Source organism: Adiantum capillus-veneris, chromosome 6 (genome assembly GCF_014529385.1).
Source record: "Adiantum capillus-veneris isolate H3 chromosome 6, ASM1452938v2, whole genome shotgun sequence".
NCBI lineage: Eukaryota > Viridiplantae > Streptophyta > Polypodiopsida > Polypodiales > Pteridaceae > Adiantum > Adiantum capillus-veneris.
In genome coordinates this window covers 130,941,399-130,958,981 of record NC_140936.1, presented here as the reverse complement: position 1 = coordinate 130,958,981, position 17,583 = coordinate 130,941,399, and the positions used below count along the sequence as shown (strand labels likewise).

The following is a 17,583-nucleotide window of genomic DNA, read 5'->3' as shown; positions in this document are numbered from 1 at the left end:
TCCTCTCCATGCCCTCTGTACTTGCGTGCATGCAACCACTCCATTTTCCCAAAAACACACAGGCCCTTGATACCACTTTAAGGCTAGAGAGTAGTGAGAACCATTACACTCCACCCAACCTTCCACGATCCCTCTTTATAGGCTAGTCAAACCCCCGTATTGTGAGTTTAAGGTAAGAGAGTAGTGAGAACCATTGCACTCCACTTAACCTGCCCTAAACCCTCTTTATAGGCTAGTTGAGCCCCTGTGCCCAGTTCCCTGTAGGCCTTGCTCGGCTCGGCTACCCTTGGCCTTACATTTTGGCCCCTTAATCAAAGTCAACCTAGCCAACACAAACATAAAAATAAGCCAACGGCCGCAAAATCAATAGTTCACGTAAGCAGCATAAGTATGCAACTCTCTTGCGTCCATGATGATGATATCATAATACTACTCATGGAGAAGGAAATCTAGATTCCCTCTTCCATGATGACCAGCTCATAGTACTACTTATGGAGAAAGAAATCTAGCTTTGATGATTACACCAAACTATGGAAAGTGAGTGCATTAAACTAGACATGAATGTTTGCTACATTTGAAGGCACATTCAAGATGTGAGACCATTGAGTACCCTTGTGATAGTCATCATAACAAAAGCTTGTCTAATCTAGCTCCTTTCCTAGTCAACACCTTGGAAAACTAACTAACGCACATTGTACTTCCACCAATAGTTTTTTTAATACTTTAAAAAAGATCCCTGAAGGACCATTCTAACCAAAGTAGAACACCAAAATCTTGTGGCCATGTGTACAATTAGGGATTTATAAATGTACAATTAGGGATTTATAAATTTAGATGAAATTTATTGAGGGGTGTAAGGAAAGGTGAGGGGTATAAGGAAAGGAGGAAATTTTGGTACATAGGGGTTTATAAAAGATGCCCTAAACACATGTGATATAAGCACGGTACACTAAGTTACCCCCTCCAGATGCTCCTAGAACTAAGAGTGAGCTTTGCAAAGAGAGCATTAAAACTCTCGGTGATTTTACTGCATAAATACCCAAAGAGTACACTATGTAAAATTGCATATAGCACGTGAGAACAAGAGGTATTTAAATAATCCCTTATTTGTATATTTTCAAGTAATATATGTACCCCTTATGTATGCAATTTTGTAAAAAAACTAGCCCTTATGTATGAAAGTTTTCACTTTCTCAATTAAAAAACCTTGTATGTAAGTACATTTTTTTGTAAATGTACCTAATTATAAATCGCTTATTTTGTTCGGACGTGCTATTTACATATTCCTAGGGGACACCCTTGGCATAAATGGTGCATATGTGGATTCTAGAACTTGCCATTCATTATTGAAATGGGTGCCATAGATTATGTGATTGGTGCTTCACTTTATCAGGATGGAAATCATGTTGCATTTGGAAGTAAGAAGCTTCAAATGTTTAAATGCATTTCCAATATGAGAAAGAGTTATAAGCCATGATCCACACTTTGAGAAAGTGCTGGCATTATTTGTATGGCTTTGCTTTTGTTGGGTGGATTGATGATCACTCCTTGCAATATGTATGTGATTTGGGTGATCTTCGAGTTTTGAGGGCTAGATGGGTTGACCTTATGCAAGAGTTTTCTGAGATCTACAATAGAAAAGAATCCAGCAATCAAGTTGTTGATGAACTCAACGAGATTCTTGAGGTTGATGCCTTATCCATTGTTGAAATCTCAAAGGATTTCTACCTCTCTCTTCTAAAACTATGGAGTCACTTTGACATAGGATGTGACTTGCATACATGCTTGGGAGGTTTGGGAACCAATGTGAGTCACATTGAAGAGACAAGAGAAGATAGAGCCAATATTCCATTGAAGTCAGACTATTGCTAAAAAATGGAAAAGTTTGCGTACCAAAAATCGATGAGGTTTGATAGATGATTTTGTTTGAATGTCTTGATGTTCTTAGCATTAGGCACTGACACATTCAAAGATCTTTAGCACTAAGAAAATGATATTTCTATCGGCCAAAGATGCACTTTGACATAGGGAGGTATGTGAAGAAATGCACTTGTGAGATCTGTGTGTGTATTTCTTCTCCTCTTTTCACATGTAACTCCCAATTATCTATCGTTTGTAACAATGCATACATAACATATGTTCTTGTCTTTGTAAGTCTCTGGCAAGATGGGACTCTTAGTTATGCCCCTCTTATAGGTCAAAGGAAGAAGAAGAAAAGAATGCCATTATTTAAATCGCCACATGGCACTAATCGACAAACTTACCGTGTGATCCACAGTTGTTTCCAAGACTCAAGAGTTCCATGCTTTACTAAGGCCTTACGAAGGCCAAAAGCAAGTCCGGCTTTTTATTTTGTGAATGTCTACTTTACTTGTACTTAAAGTTAATGAAGTGATAGACACACTATCATGCATGCACCACCTTTATGGTTTAAAGGTCTCAAGTGGCCTGGGTCCAATTTGAAGAGGATTAAAAGAACAAGGTTAAAGCAAGCTTGACCTTAGAAAGTACTATCGTGTGTGTGTGTGTGTGTGTGTGTGTGTGTGTGTGTGTGGAGGATTAAAAGAACAAGGTTAAAGCAAGCTTGACCTTAGAAAGTACTATCGTGTGTGTGTGTGTGTGTGTGTGTGTGTGTGAGAGAGAGAGAGAGAGAGGAAGAAGAAGAAAAAGAGAGTTTTAACGTCGTAGGAAACTATCCCAGGAGACCTTAAAGATCTAGACGACGAGGAGAGTTGAAGAGAGAGAGAGAGAGAAGAAGAAGAAGAAGAAGAAGAAATTGAGAGTTTTAACGTCGTAGGAAACTATCCCAGGAGACCTTAAAGATCTAGACGACGAGGAGAGTTGAAGAGAGAGAGAGAGAGAGAGAGAGAGAGAGAGAGAGACTCTTCTAAATCTCCTCACAAAAAGATAATGAGGGTAATGTTAAGGTGAAAATTTCAACCCTAACCATGATGTACGTGATGTAAAATATTTTTGTAAATTGAATACACACACACACATGATGTATTTTAACGTAGTAGGAAACTATTCCAAGAGAGAGAAAGAAGAGGATCTTAATTGCTATAGGAACAATCCAAGAGAGCTTAAAGATCTATTAGACAAGTTGAACTCTAGAAATGCCCCCCCCCCCCCCCACCCCACACACACACACACACATGAGGAGGAGGAGGAGAAAATTTTTCATGTTTTACGAGCAATCCCAATCAACCACAAGGACGACTTGATATTCAAGAGGGAACTTAGAATACCAATCTGCCACACTTAGAGAGAGAGAGAGAGAGAGAGAGAGAGAGAGAGAGAGAGAGGTTATCCCATGGGGCTCTATGTGTTGGCACTTGGGCTGACCAATTTGGCAATGATCCAACTTACCAAGGGGCCTTGCATGTTAGTTTTCCTCCTAGGCCTTGTGCTTCCTCTTGGTGAAGGAGAATCCTTGGAGGTCTATATGTACTAGATATACGACGCCTTTTTGAGAGAGAGAGAGAGAGAGAGAGAGAGAGAGAGAGAGAGGGGAAGAAGAAGAAGAAGAAGAGAATTTTAACGTCGTAGGAACCTATCCCAAAAGACCTTAAAGATCTAGCCGACGAGGAGAGTTGAACTCAAAACTTGTTATGGGAGAGGGAGAGGGAGAGAGAGAGAGAGAGAGAGAGAGAGGTTTTGAACTAAGGGCCGTATGTGTGTGTGTGTGTGTGGTCTTCGGGACAGAATGGTAATTGACCCCGAGTCAAGCCGTAGCTAGTGAAGGCCAGCACGCAAGAAAGAGTCAAGCCGTCTATTCTCACCAGGGCCTTCCTTGATACTTCCATCCTTCCTTCAGGACCCGACTTACTAAAATCTCACGAGCTCCTCTTTTTCGTATCTGAAGCAAGAAGATGATGGCGAAGGTAGAAGGCGATCACTCAGCAGCTGCTGCAAGCCATAGCGCACTTGACGAGTGGATGGCGCAGCTTCTATGGCCTCTGCCTGCTGCAAGCGAGCATGCAGTCTCGTCTTCCGCAGCACCACTAATTGCTCATTATCCCCACCTTGCACAACAAAGGTACGCCATTTCTCTATGTATATTTGTGTGGACTACGGCATGCTCTGACCTGTCTCTCTGCTTGTAATCAAGTGTAGGATTGATGCTCCCCCTAAGAAGGAGAAGATGATCCAGACATCAGTGGCCTTGGAGACGAAAAGCGTCGCCGACATCCTCGATGATGGCTACAAGTGGCGCAAATATGGCCAGAAACCCGTCAAAAACAGCAAGCATCCCAGGTACAAAATCATGGCAACCACCTTATGAAATGCTGCTCATACACAGCATCATAGTATTGGTATCATAGGCCAGCTATGTATCAGTGTTTGTTAAAAAACTCAGGTTTAGTGTATTTTTAACTGGATAAAATTGCAAAATCTCCAAGCATGCCTTGAAGAAGATTACCTCTAAAAACTTATAAGTTTTGACATAACTACCAGCAAAGCCTTCAAATTCTTATCTAAAAACCAGGAGAGTTAAGAGGTATCGATTCATGCGATGCAAATGATAGGAATAAGCATGAGATTAGGCGTAAAAACTTTATAATCAGCTCAATAAGAATATGGCATAGATGATCAGTTGGCATGGACATATGTCCTCTCATAAACCCCAATGACTCTCTACTTGTCTCTGCTTATTACTCAGCTAGTGAGTGAGCATTCTATGTCTTATTGAAATGTTTTTCCCACACCAAGTGACTGTAATGTAGCAACCGATCACTCTATCAATAATAAGGTGGCATGTGCTAGAAAATGGCAACTTTAGGCATGCTTGAAGCTAAGGACCGTAAATGCCAAAGTCTAGAATGCTCTAATCATATTGGTTTGTCATTTTGCAGAAGCTATTATAGATGTAGTATGGTTGGATGCCCTGTGAAGAAGCGAGTGGAACGCTCTACTCAAGATTCATCTATAGTGGTGACCACATACCACAATTTACACAATCATCATATGCCCATGGATACCTGTATTAGAATCATCACATTAGACACTGATTAGAATAGCCCAAGTCCACTTCTTGCCCCTGTCCCTCCCGGTGTGCCCCCGTTTTTCTTTTTCTGATAGAAAAGAAGAGAAAAAATATAACTAAAAGTGATCTTGATAGAACACACTTGACCATCATCACTACCAAGAAGAAACAACCATACATAAATTTATGAAGATTGTAGTGTGAATGCTTGCTGCACATGCTAAATTTTTAGGTTGTATATATTTGCATCCGGCCTGCTCAATGCACTAATCTTTGTATGGCTTTGCATGGTTAGATGAAATTTGATAGAACTCAACTTTTTTGGCGTCTCTAAAACTCTAGCGAAATTGTACCACGTATAGCATATGTACCTAATGAACGATAAATTTTTTTAACAGACTATCAGTGTACAAAGTCATGATTATTTTCTCTCTTTAATATTATGACCTATAACCACTTAAGCAAGCATGTGTAAGATTGTAGATTGATGTTGCGAAATTATACATCGCTAAAACTAAGCTCACTTTCACACTCTTTCAAAGATAAACTTGGTGTAATATTTCTTTGTTGAACCGAAATCCACAGAGTTAATGATGGAGGAAGATGATTTTGCCAAAAAAAACTCAATACCAGTATCATCGTATTATAACTGGCTGCTTTGGAGTGCAATGTTCGAGAAAAAACATTTTCTCAACTATACAACATTCCTATTTATGATTTTTCTAAAAGGAAATTTTGAGAATTTTAATTAAATTTCACTACGTTTATATTATCTCTCAGAATAGGTAGATTTTTTCTTTGTCTACTTCCTCTCAATTGGTAGTTTTGAATTTAAAAATGACACAATTGTAATGTACACTTAAAACAATGTTGGAGTGTATAAATACAGTGTTGATAAACAATGTTGCTTGAGTTGATCTATACAAAACAAAGAACTTGCTAATTTCATGAAGAGGGTTACATACTCGAAACTAAGTTTGTTTTGAATGGACAAGCCAGACATGTGTAATTAAATTGAATCTTGCATTTGATTTATGAGATAGTTGTTGTCTAATTAATTAATTTCAAAATGACAAATATATCCAAAATAAGGAGAAATTGACATTGACATATTGTAGAGTCAACTTTCATGAGGCCGCCCTCAAAAGGACTTGTATCATAAATGGAGAAATTACAATTTTGTGCAAAAATAAACCATGAATTTGTCCAACTCTCCGGTAATTATCGCACTCTCTGATGTCTCAAAAGTTACAAAATAGGGAATTAAAAACTCAATCTTCTCCTGAAATACATAGTGGCTATGAAGATTTTTGTGGGGGAGAGAGAGGAGTGAGCCTTTTGAGAGGAAGAAACTTTTCTCTATAGGCTACGATTAACCTCTTGTGAAACAATTATATCGTTTTTTACCCTCTTCCCCTCCTACTTTGATAAGTATTCAACACAAAAGTTATAGATCTCGTCATTTCTAGTTTATTGGGCGGGCCGTCTATAGAGATTGCCTCTCTATCATGGAATATTTTGAAAATAGTCTCACTAGGTTTTCTTTTGGCAGTTCAACCACTTCTAAACTTTTTATTTACTTCTTTACCCAGTACTTTCTTCTTGAGAAGTATCCACCACTCCTCCTTAGGAGGTATGTGTGCATGGGTAATTAGGGGTCCTTAAATGGCCCACATCTCCCTTTTACCTAGGATTCCCACACACTTTTGGAGGCATTTAGGATCCGGTTTTAATTCGTTTTAGTCCCATGAAAGTGTATATGATTCTGGCCATGGAAATAATTTTGTTGGATCTCTGAAAGGTTGAATCATCCTTCCGGCACCCTAAGCCTTGAGATGTACTTTAAATTAATTGCATTAGCACTTTTGAAGGTTTCATTACTCTTTTGGCACCCTGAGGTCTTGAGACATAGGCTTACAGCCATCTTCGTAATCTTAGTACTTCCATTCTTTTACCTTCCTCTCTTTAGAATGACATATTCTTGAGAGAGAAAATCATTTAATTAAAACAAAATTAAGTTTGGAGATATTACCTTGCCTTTGAGACTGCATACCTTACAACCATCTTTTCTTGGGAGGTGCACTATGTAATCATGTTAATGTATAACACGAGTTTAAAAGGAGGGGTTTTAAAATGTATTTTTTTTAAAAAAATTTAACAAAGATAAATTAAAATAATGGATTTTTATATTCAATTTCAAAAAAAAATCCCAAAATAAAGGGTCATTTTATTCATTCAAACTTGTTAAAAGAGGGGTTTTTTTTAATACCTCGCGAACGTACGTTATGTAGGGGGTACTAAGTGGTGAACCTCCTGAGCATATTTTTAATGTTAGTACTTTCACTTTTTTTATTTTCTCTCTTTAGAATGACCAATTCTAGAGAGAGAAAATAATTTAATTTTAAAATTTTAAATTTGAAGATATTACCTTGTCCTTGAAATCATTGTCATCCTCAACTATGTACATATACAAGCCCCAAGGTGAATTAGGTTCATCGGCATTTATATAAGGATCCACTTTAGCACATTTACACCATTACGTAGTAGATGACTGGTCTACTCGATGCCACTTGGAAGGTAGGGCTATTGCAAGCATATTTAATCTTTGTAAACTATCACATCTTTCCATGGTAGATATCAAATATACTCAATACTTCGGAAGCATAGCTATCACATGTGTATCATTTTATATGCATACACTTTGCAAAATTTGAAATATAAATGAAGAGCATTTAAACAAACAAGTCAAACACGATAAACACTTTTCCTTCATTTTCTTTTGCAATAATTATGTGGATAAGTATCTTTCATGCAATTCATTGTTAACGTTAACACAAGCCCTTACCATTATGAAGTGTTTTGCTTTCATTGTTGATGGAAGACGCTTTTTGATGGAAGTATCTCCTTTTATTCTTTAGGAGGACACTTTTTTATGGCCAAATTCTCATGTTAGCTATCTTGTTGTTCATGTTCCTCCCATTTGTCATATGACTATGTTGGTTTTCTATGTGCATTGGTAGCTCATTTTGGATGGATGTTCATCAATCAGACATTGTTACTACTTTCTTGAATGGTGATATATTTGAGGAAGTTTATGTAACGTAGTCTCATGGTTTTTTCATAAAAGGACAAGAAGATAAACTGTGAAAATGTAAGAAAGCTTTGTACGGGCCGAAGTAGTCTCCTCATACTTGGTATAAGAAAGTTTACACTCATTTGGTTAAACATGCTTTCATAACAATCCGATAGAAAGAACTTTGTATGTAAACCTTGAGAGTGATGTATTTCTCATTGTCTTTCTATATGTTGATGATTTGCTGTGGTTCCAAATACCAAAGAAATGGCTTAACCAAAACATTCCCAAGAACACTAGGTGGACACAAGGAAGTAAAAATTGGCTCCTTGTTTGGTCTATTTCTAGTGTTTAATGTTTAGTGCACAGGATTTGTGAGGCCGTTGACATGGGGAGTTCACTAAAGTATATGTAACATAGCACATGTGTTCAACAGAAGGGATTTTATATTCTTGTAAAGTTGCAGAAACATGTGTAGATAAGGCCTATAAGGGGTACTTTTAATCCATTCTAGTGAACGCACGTGATATAGGAAAATTTTACATAGTGAATGCTCCAGACCTTTGAACACAAAGAAAGGGGGGGGAGGGGGGGAGGGGGGGGGAGCTCTAATTACATCTGAGTGAAAAGAAGTGGAGTTTGTATTGTCATGTTGCATAAAGATTTGCTTTCACTTAATCTATAAAAAAATTGGTATCCTGGGGTGCAGACAAGGCCATATAATGCAAAAAAAGGGGTGGCCACAAGGGCGTGTAGTGAGCCATCTAAAACTGCTGGATGGGCCATATGTGGGCCCTTGTGGCCACCCTTTTTTTGCATAATTAGGCTATTTCTACACTCCAAGACCCTGGAAAAGATGAGATGAACCTAAAATTGACCTTTTCAAGCACATTATGCCTTCCTTCAACTCAACTTACTAGTTCCCTGCACCAAAAGGGCAAATCACATTGGACAGTAAAAAATCTAGTCTCATGCTGCATAAACATTTGGTTTCATCAAATATTAAGATTCTTGCTATTATAAGGGGCAGACAAGGCCATATAATGCAAAAAAAAGGGTGGCCACAAGGGCGTGCAGGTGAGCCATCCAAAACTGTTGGATGGGCCATCTGCGCGCCCTTGTGGCCACCCTTTTTTTTTGCATAATTAGGCTATTGTTGCACTCCAGGACCTTGGAAAAGTTGAGATGAATGTAAAATTTAACTTTTCAAGCACATTATGCCTTCCTTCAACTCAACTTACTAGTTCCCTGCACCAAAAGGCCAAATCACATTGGACAATATAAAAATCTAGTCTCATGCTACATAAACATCTGGTTTCATCAGCTATTAACATTTTTGCTATCCTAAGGGGCAAACAAAGCTAGAAAATACAAAAAAACAAGGTGGCCACAAGGGCGTGCAAATGAGCCATCCAAAACTGCTGGATGGGCCATCTGCACGCCCTTGTGGCCACCCTTTTTTTTTGCATTTTCTAGCTTTGTTTGCCCCTTAGGATGGCAAAAATGTTAATATTTGATTTAAATTTAACTCTTCATGGCCAGAACCACTTAACTTAAAACACATGGATAAACCGAAAAGCCAAATCACTATGGAGACAGTAGACACAACTCTTAATCATTTTGTCATTGCAAAGTCATCTGAAATGATGTGAGCCTCTACAACTTCTTGAATAGCCTCCAACGCTATTGCTTGCATTTTATATTGATTTCCATAGCTTTGAAGCACCTCCTTCACCGTGTGAGAATATTGAGCATATTTTTTATGCGTGGCCATGATTCAAGTGTTAGGTTTTTTTTTTTTTTTTTTTTCAAGTGTTGAACTTTTCGGTTGTTTTCAACAGCTTCTAGATTTCAATCGGCTAGAATCTGTCTGGGCTTGTCTCACATGAATTTGTTCATCTCATCGTGTTCTTCGACCATCATGTGATGAGAAAAAATCATATCTTGCTCGCATTCTCCAAAAATCAACATACAAGTTGACAATTTATTTAAAAATGATGTAAAACATACATTTTTTACTTTTTTCTTAATCTACGGGCTCCAACGAGTATTAAAACCATGGAATCTGAAAATACTCAAAGAACCATTGTTTTTTATTGTGTTAAAGACTGTATTTCCTACATACAAAACTTTCCCAAAATTTCGCCCTAACACCTTCAAAAGTGGCTTCCAAGGAGTGCACTCGGTCAAAATTTAAAACTAAAGAAAAACAATCAGATTGAACTCCTAGACTGTGTATAAACTTTAAAATAACCAAAATTTCCTTCAAAAAAAAGTTATGCTAAAAATTTGAAAATAGCCCCCCCTTGGACTCCCCACAACGATAGAAGTCAAAGGGTTCAAGGAGAGGTATGGTGTCACAAGTGCATGGTGGGAATCTCATCGAGGTTTATTCCGTCAAGATCTCTTGTACTTTATCATGTCTTCTCATGTACAATCTTACCCAAAAAAAAAAAAACGACACTTTAAATGACTACAAATCTTATTTAACTTATCAAACAATCTAAAATATGGTAGACCAAGAGTGCTCTTACACATCAACAAACAAAAAAGTCCAAACTTCTTCTCATTAACTTTGATAAACATACATTTGTGAACAACTTCCAAGGGGTAGTGCAGTCATAGTTCTTACATCCATTCCATGACATGGTATGCTCATGGGGTGACCTATCATATAAAAATATCTCTGGTGGGGGTGCCCTCATGTTAGGAAAGGGTGTGCTGCTGATGAAAAGCTGTTGTATTGTTCTACTAGGGATCTCTCCATGTTAGCATAGTGATTTTTGGTGTAGTGGGAGCCACATTGCTTGAGGAGAGCTTTGTGCCACCGTAAAAGCTTCATGTTATGCCAATTCCTTGAGCCATTTTTGCAAGCAACGCCACTTAACTAGCATAGTAAGAGGTCACCTTGTATCATGACGCATTAGAGACATGTTCTTCAAACAAAAATATGTATGAATTCAACATTTTTAAGTTGTATAATAAAGACACTTGTTAAGTATATGTTGTACAAATTTGCAAGTATTTCCATCCAACTAGGAATAAAAAATCCTAAAATATACATTAGGATAAGATTACCCACCTCTAATAAGGATGGATTTGAAGCACCTACCTGCAAGATGTAACAAAGAAGGCTGTTTTAGAGAAAAAGTGGTGACACTTGACCTCTCTAACTTGCACCCACTGTTTCTTGTAATGCCACTGTTTTGAGCTGAAGAGCTTGATATTCGTGTATCCACGAATGCAGAGAAGCACCTGCACCCATACACAACCAATTGCAATAGCCTAACAAGCCTACTTCTCCCCTCCCAAGATATTGAAGAACCATACACATTTGTCTCACCGACAGTATGACTATCTTGGGATGACCTCTGCTCACCCTCACGTACGGCCTTCGGTGCAAACACCGCAGACAAGCAATATGTACACTTTTGTTGTGAGGAGTACATGGTGGTGGAGGCATACGATTTGTGATGTTCGTAAGCACCATGGCAGTTGTTGCATGAGGAAGAAAAGAATGAAAAGAAAGAGGGGGGAGGGAGAGGTAGGAACATGGGAGGAGAGAAGGGGCCAAAGGGGGAGAGGGAGAGAGAGGAGAGGAGGAGGATAGAAGGGGGTAGGGAGGGAGAGGAGAGGGAGAGAGGAGGAAGGAGGAGGAGAGAACAAAGGTTTTTTGTTTTTTGAATAAGTAAAAATAACTTTTTTGAAAAAAAGTCAAATTTTGGCTCTTAGTGACCCACGTTTTTGCTGATGTGGCCACACCCCTTTACTCCCTTCACTTTCCAAAAGCTAGAGAGAGAAAGTGACCTCTTAGGTCCACATCCTACATGTGTCTAAAAAAAAGGCTAGAAAAGTCTACTCAAAACTAGCTTCTTGAATTTCCTTGTCCCCTTAACCCTACACAACATTAGCCTTAATCCCTAAAAATTAGGATTCCTTACAAGGCCCATGCAAAGTCCATATTTCTCATAATGGTGGCATTACACAGTATTAATCTCAAGTAAGTTTTTATTCAAGACAATTATAATTGTTGGCTATGGTTAGAATTGTAGTTGGCGTAAATATTGTATGGCTCCCATCCTTCCCACTTCCTTCTTCATATGGCATACTATTGCAGATATTTTTGTATATATCTATGAGGATAGGTTGAAGTGGTTATGTAGGCCAGGGATAGCCTCCATGGGGAACTGTATGGCTCTAACTGGATGGGAGTAGATCATCATTGGTGGTTTCTATTTCAATGGGTTATAGGTGTCAACTTTTCCCTCAACATGGGCATTACAAACCCTCAACTAGAATTCCACCTTTTATGATCTTTTTATGCCAAACGCCCTTTAGTACTCTTGGTGCATGGTACATGGTTTTGTGCTCTTTAGAAGGTAGAAGTCCTCTTTCTCCTCGGTTGCCTTCATTGCAAAGTTATCCCCAATGGACAGTAATTGGATCAACACCTCAGGGTCTCCTTCATACGTAGGCATGCTTAAATCCTGACTCATTTGGGAGGAAAACATATCATTGTAGTTCTGCTCATCATCCGCATCCTCATCACTATCTGCTTCTACCGACTTTGTCAATGGCTTGATGGAGACATATTTCCATTCTTCAATGTGCTGCTTATTATTGCATCTCCTCCACTGTTTATTCAAACATGGATCACAAAAGCATGACAACGTCCGAAAACAACATCACATGGATTATGCATTTAGGACCAACAAACCTCTTTGTGCTGACACTCCCACCTTCCCTTCTTGGTTTAAACCTGACGTTCAAAAAATTGACCATTCAACAACACACTTCATGGGCCAACCATCGGGTTTTAGCTCTTCATGCGTCAGAGTTCTCTTGATACCATCACCTGCAAGCGGAGAAATTATGCATCATATGAAATCCTGTCAACTGATAATACCTGGCTACAAAATAGTGTGGTCGTTGTGCCTTTGAATTATGAAGCGGCACCATTTGACCATACCCAATGATAATGCAAACAGTGTCCTTGTTGTTTCATCCAATTTTCATGTAGCATAAAACAATGTTGAACAAAGAGCATGTCATGGAGCTTATCATCTGATATATAAAAAAGCAGTCATCCCAAGATCTCCTATTGAATTACTGATATAAGAGATGTACACTAGTATTGTTACATGTGTTGACCACCAATGCATGGACTAGATCTTGTTGTGCACTTTAAAGCTGTAATTCTCCGCAAAATCAACAATAAAAACCACAACGTCTCTAGAGATCTAAAAAAGATGAATGAAAGATTCACTTTTCATTATTTCCACAACCAAGTCCTTTTTCTTCTTCTCTTTTTCTTTGGCACTAACCTATCCAATACCCACATCCTTAAATACCTTAAGAGTCACCTCCCTACTATCTGTTGCAATCTCTTCTGGACAAAATGACAACTTTCTTACACCACATCTATTGCACTCCCCGAGAAAGCATCTCTTTGCATGATAGTCATGATCCATAGGGCAAGGGAACAATATGGAATCCAGCAAGTTACTTATGTGTTGAAAACTGCCTGGTTTGCAGAACACTAACCTCCATTACTTTGTGTACCACAAATGAAGCATGTACATGGACGTTCCTTTACATGATGCCCAAACTTATTCTAGTGCATTTGATTGAAAGCATCCTTGAAGTATACCATCTAGATATGGTAAACATAGCAACAAGTATAGCGCTCTTTCAATTTTTAGACAAAGAATGGTTTGAGTGTCTCAAAGGACCTAAATGACAACTTCATCGTAGGATATGTGCTTTTGAATCTTTTTTAGAGCTCCACCTATAAACAAAAAATGATCCACGTTAGAGATCAAAATATTACCAAAAAAGAGTAAAGAACTAAAGCAGTTTACAGTACCAAATTTGGTACTTTAAACCACTAACTGTAAAACCCAGAGGAGACTGAATATTGGATCCTCCTCCCAGCCAACCTATTATAGGAGAGCCCATGGCCCTTTGCCCTAAACGGATCCCTGTCTACACCTTCAATCCGGACCTTGGCCTAAGTCCTTGACTCCCCTAGGTCAGGGCCCTATCCTCTAGCCCTTGACCTGACATTACTCCCCCCTTGGAGAAGCGTTTTCGTCCTCGAAAACACAAGTGGTAGTATCTTCGTAAGAGCACTGATGCTTTTTGTGTTGGCATCCCATATGCGGGCCAATTGTCCATATGACTGATACTTGGTGCAGTGAGGAGGTTCAATGAAACCAAGAGCAACATCTTGATTTTCAACATTGTTGTCCGTTTTCAACTTGTATCTAAATGGTAAATCAATTTATAACTCACTTGAGTACTTTAAAGCAGTAACCACAACTAAGAGGCATAACCAGTTTGCAGACTTTCTGAAGGTACTAGAATAATGCAAGAAAACCTTGGCGCAACTTTCCATGAAGATGTGAGCCAGATTTCCAACTTGCGTGAGTATCTTGAAAAGCTCATAGCTACTAAGGGATAGAATAGTGAGTGTCCTCATGTCCGACTTCGGAACATGTTGGAACACACTGAACTATATGTTCATCCCTAATGTAGGTTACATGCCAACATACTTTGTCAGCACACCTACTAAGTCCTTGATTTATGAAACTATTGAAATGGTATCCAACCCCACCACAAAAGGTTTTCAAAGCTGAAAACCTAACCAAAGCAAATTCTAGGATAGGGAAAGAATTTCCCATTCAAAACGCGCTGTGCTAACGTATGCGTTTAGCAGATCCTTTAGCAGAGAATACGTGTAAGCTGCCCATCCAACGCAGGATGAATAGCAGCAGTAAGAGTGAGGTACTTTTCCCCAACCACTTACACATAGTCATCCCAGATGACTGGTAAACGGGGTTCACCATATCATACAACCTTGTTGAGGAAGCAACAATTTCCTAAAGAACCATCGTGGTTATCTTGGAAGATCCACAAGCACCCAAACCGAGTCATGACCTCTAGTGGTGATTGGTAGACCCAACGGAATCTCATAGAGATACTGCACATAAAGTGAAAAAATGCTTCATAAGCAATCACGGATGGGATGAATATGCATGCCGTCCCAAATCATCCTTTGCTAAACACTAGGGCCCATAACACCTAGTGTGCATGCATTTAGCAAAAAACATATCCGAACCTGTATATCCATAGTCATCATTGCCAATACTTATGGAAAATGTGATGCTCGTAGCACACATTAAAGAGAAACGTAAGTAGTTTTGAAAAGAAACTAAATATTATCCACGGAAATCATTTGCAAGCCTTGCTGAAATGTTTGAACCATAATAGAAGGTGAAACATTAATCACTTCTAGGAACAAAATAATGAAACGTTTTCATTAACAACTTAGAGCCTTGCTGACATACTTTGTCAACCTACTTGTTACAGATGTGCCAACATACTTTGTTAGCACACCTACTAAGTACCTGTACATGCCAACCTACTTTGTCAGCACATCTGTAATGTTGTTTAGCAGTACTTGTACATGCCAAGTCATTTTAAGTATCGGACAATTTTTGGCATGTAACCTACATACTAGGTTGTACATGAACAAGTCATTTTAAGTATCCGACAATTTTTGGCCACCAAAATTGTTCCGGATACGTCGTGCTAAAAATGGTCTAGAATACAGATTTGACCAGCACCTAAGGACTTTGTCGTAACACATACTTGAAATAGAGGCGCCAGTGCCAGTCCCAGAGATGCATATTCTCCACATGTGGAATATGTCTCATGTAAGAATGTCTGAAAAAAGAACATCCTTCAAGTAGAAGATGTACTTGTGCGTGGAGGTAATTGCAAACACACTACGATGGGAGTGAGAGGGACACCCTCATTAGCCTTGCTCCACACTGGCTAAACCAAACTCCTTGAGTCCCTAGACCATGTTGTATCCCATGTGACAACATGTGCCAAGTAAACCCTACAAATGGGTCTATAACAGCATAATGCAAAACTTATGTTGGACACTACAACCCCAAAGGCTTGGCTCTTACATGACCTTGTCATCTCGTTGAAGATAAAAAAATGGATGACAACATAGTTTATGTATCCTACATAGAAAAAGAAAACCAGAAAACATAAAACCAAATTGGATGCGTACCTAGAGGGTGAACATAGTGTTCACTTATTTGTAGGCATCTCTCCAAATTTCCCGCCTGCAAAGGCCTAGGAACATGAATTGAAAATTAGTAATATGCAAGTAGTATTGCACATGATTGCACATGTAACCTTGGGTGTTGCCTTTGCAATCTAGACCCCTTGATTGAAGCAACATTATCAAACCCCTTGGTTAAATGTTGCATGAAAACTACTCAACGAGCAATTGGCCCTTGGCCCTTGTCCGTGACCCTTGTTGGGTTGTTGCCATTGGCAGTTTATTACTTTTGAAGTTGAAATATTTTCACCACCCCTTGGCAGTTTGTGGACGTCTTTCCTTGAAACTGCAAGTGTGAAGGTTCCAAGAATGGACCATCAACCCTTACTAAGTGATTTAGTAATCACGTGTTGTGTCTTACCCCAAATTGTACTCATATGAGCACTCTTAGTGCTAATAGGAGCGCCACTAAAATTGGAGTCGTATGCACAACGAGATCGTTGTCACATCTAAAAATCCATAATGTGGTGTTTTTGTGAGTAGTTGTACGGTCTAAAATGCTGGCTTCATCCTTACACCTTGGTAGAGATAAGCACGGATGAGTTTGAGATGTTCAAAATCACTAATGGCAAGACTCTTGCTTGTCCATTTACAAATCGATGGCTCGTAGCCATGCTTGAATAGGTGGTAATAGATGGCTCTTAGCCCTTCCTGATGGCTTGTAGCCCTTCCTGGTAGCTTGTAGCCCTTCCTGTTACCATATTAGCATAGAAAGATTGCAATAAAATCATGTCTACTTTCACCTTTCCCACATAGAAGTTGGAGGGGGAGAGAGAGAGAGAGAGAGAGAGAGAGAGAGAGAGAGAGAGAGAGAGAGAGAGAGAGAGAATGTTGGGCTGAGGAAATCCCTTTATTCTAATGTTTTGTATGTCCCTTGAATATGATCCCATGCAGACTATGTCTGTGTCATAGCTTATCCTAGAAGCGTACAGCAGTGTAATTGTACCATGCCCTCGTAGAGAGAGGTACCAAAAGTCACATTTTAACCCACTTACCATGTATGTGAGTGTGACTGTATCAGGGTGCAGATGTATGGCATGTTTCCTATGAAGAAACATAAAAATAAAATGTCTAAAAACAACAAAAACTAAGCTCATCCTTGATAGAGTAGCTAGTGCTATATTGGAAGCATATACAATGATGGGTGGTGTGACACATCATACTAGTATGCCATGCATACAGATCAAAAAATGGAATGATAAGCCCTTGGATTCAATGATAGTCTCAACCATGTGAGCCACTGGTATACATGCCTTGCACGATTACACTGGCATGGATACATCATAGTGCACCATTGCGGAAACTATGAGCTTATATCCACATAGTGCTAAAGATGTGTGCCATTATTGTTGATCTAAAATCAATCGATAAGACTTGTGCACA

The 17,583-nt window shown here is 38.9% G+C and overlaps 1 protein-coding gene across 2 annotated transcripts; it reads left to right on the top strand.

Annotated features, from left to right (window-relative positions):
- Positions 1–3,788: 3,788 nt before the first annotated feature.
- LOC147456288 (putative WRKY transcription factor 43) lies at positions 3,789–7,263 on the top strand. Of its 2 annotated transcripts, none has more exons than XM_086515439.1 (3): positions 3,789–4,039; positions 4,117–4,257; positions 4,857–7,248. In XM_086515439.1, the coding sequence occupies exons 1-3, from the start codon at positions 3,873–3,875 to the stop codon at positions 5,014–5,016; spliced, it is 468 nt and encodes a 155-aa protein (XP_086371565.1). In that variant the 5' UTR covers positions 3,789–3,872; the 3' UTR covers positions 5,017–7,248. The 2 variants fall into 2 exon arrangements, with proteins under 2 accessions (XP_086371565.1, XP_086371566.1); XM_086515440.1 differs by having other exon boundaries at positions 3,813–4,039; positions 4,112–4,257; positions 4,857–7,263.
- Positions 7,264–17,583: the final 10,320 nt, after the last annotated feature.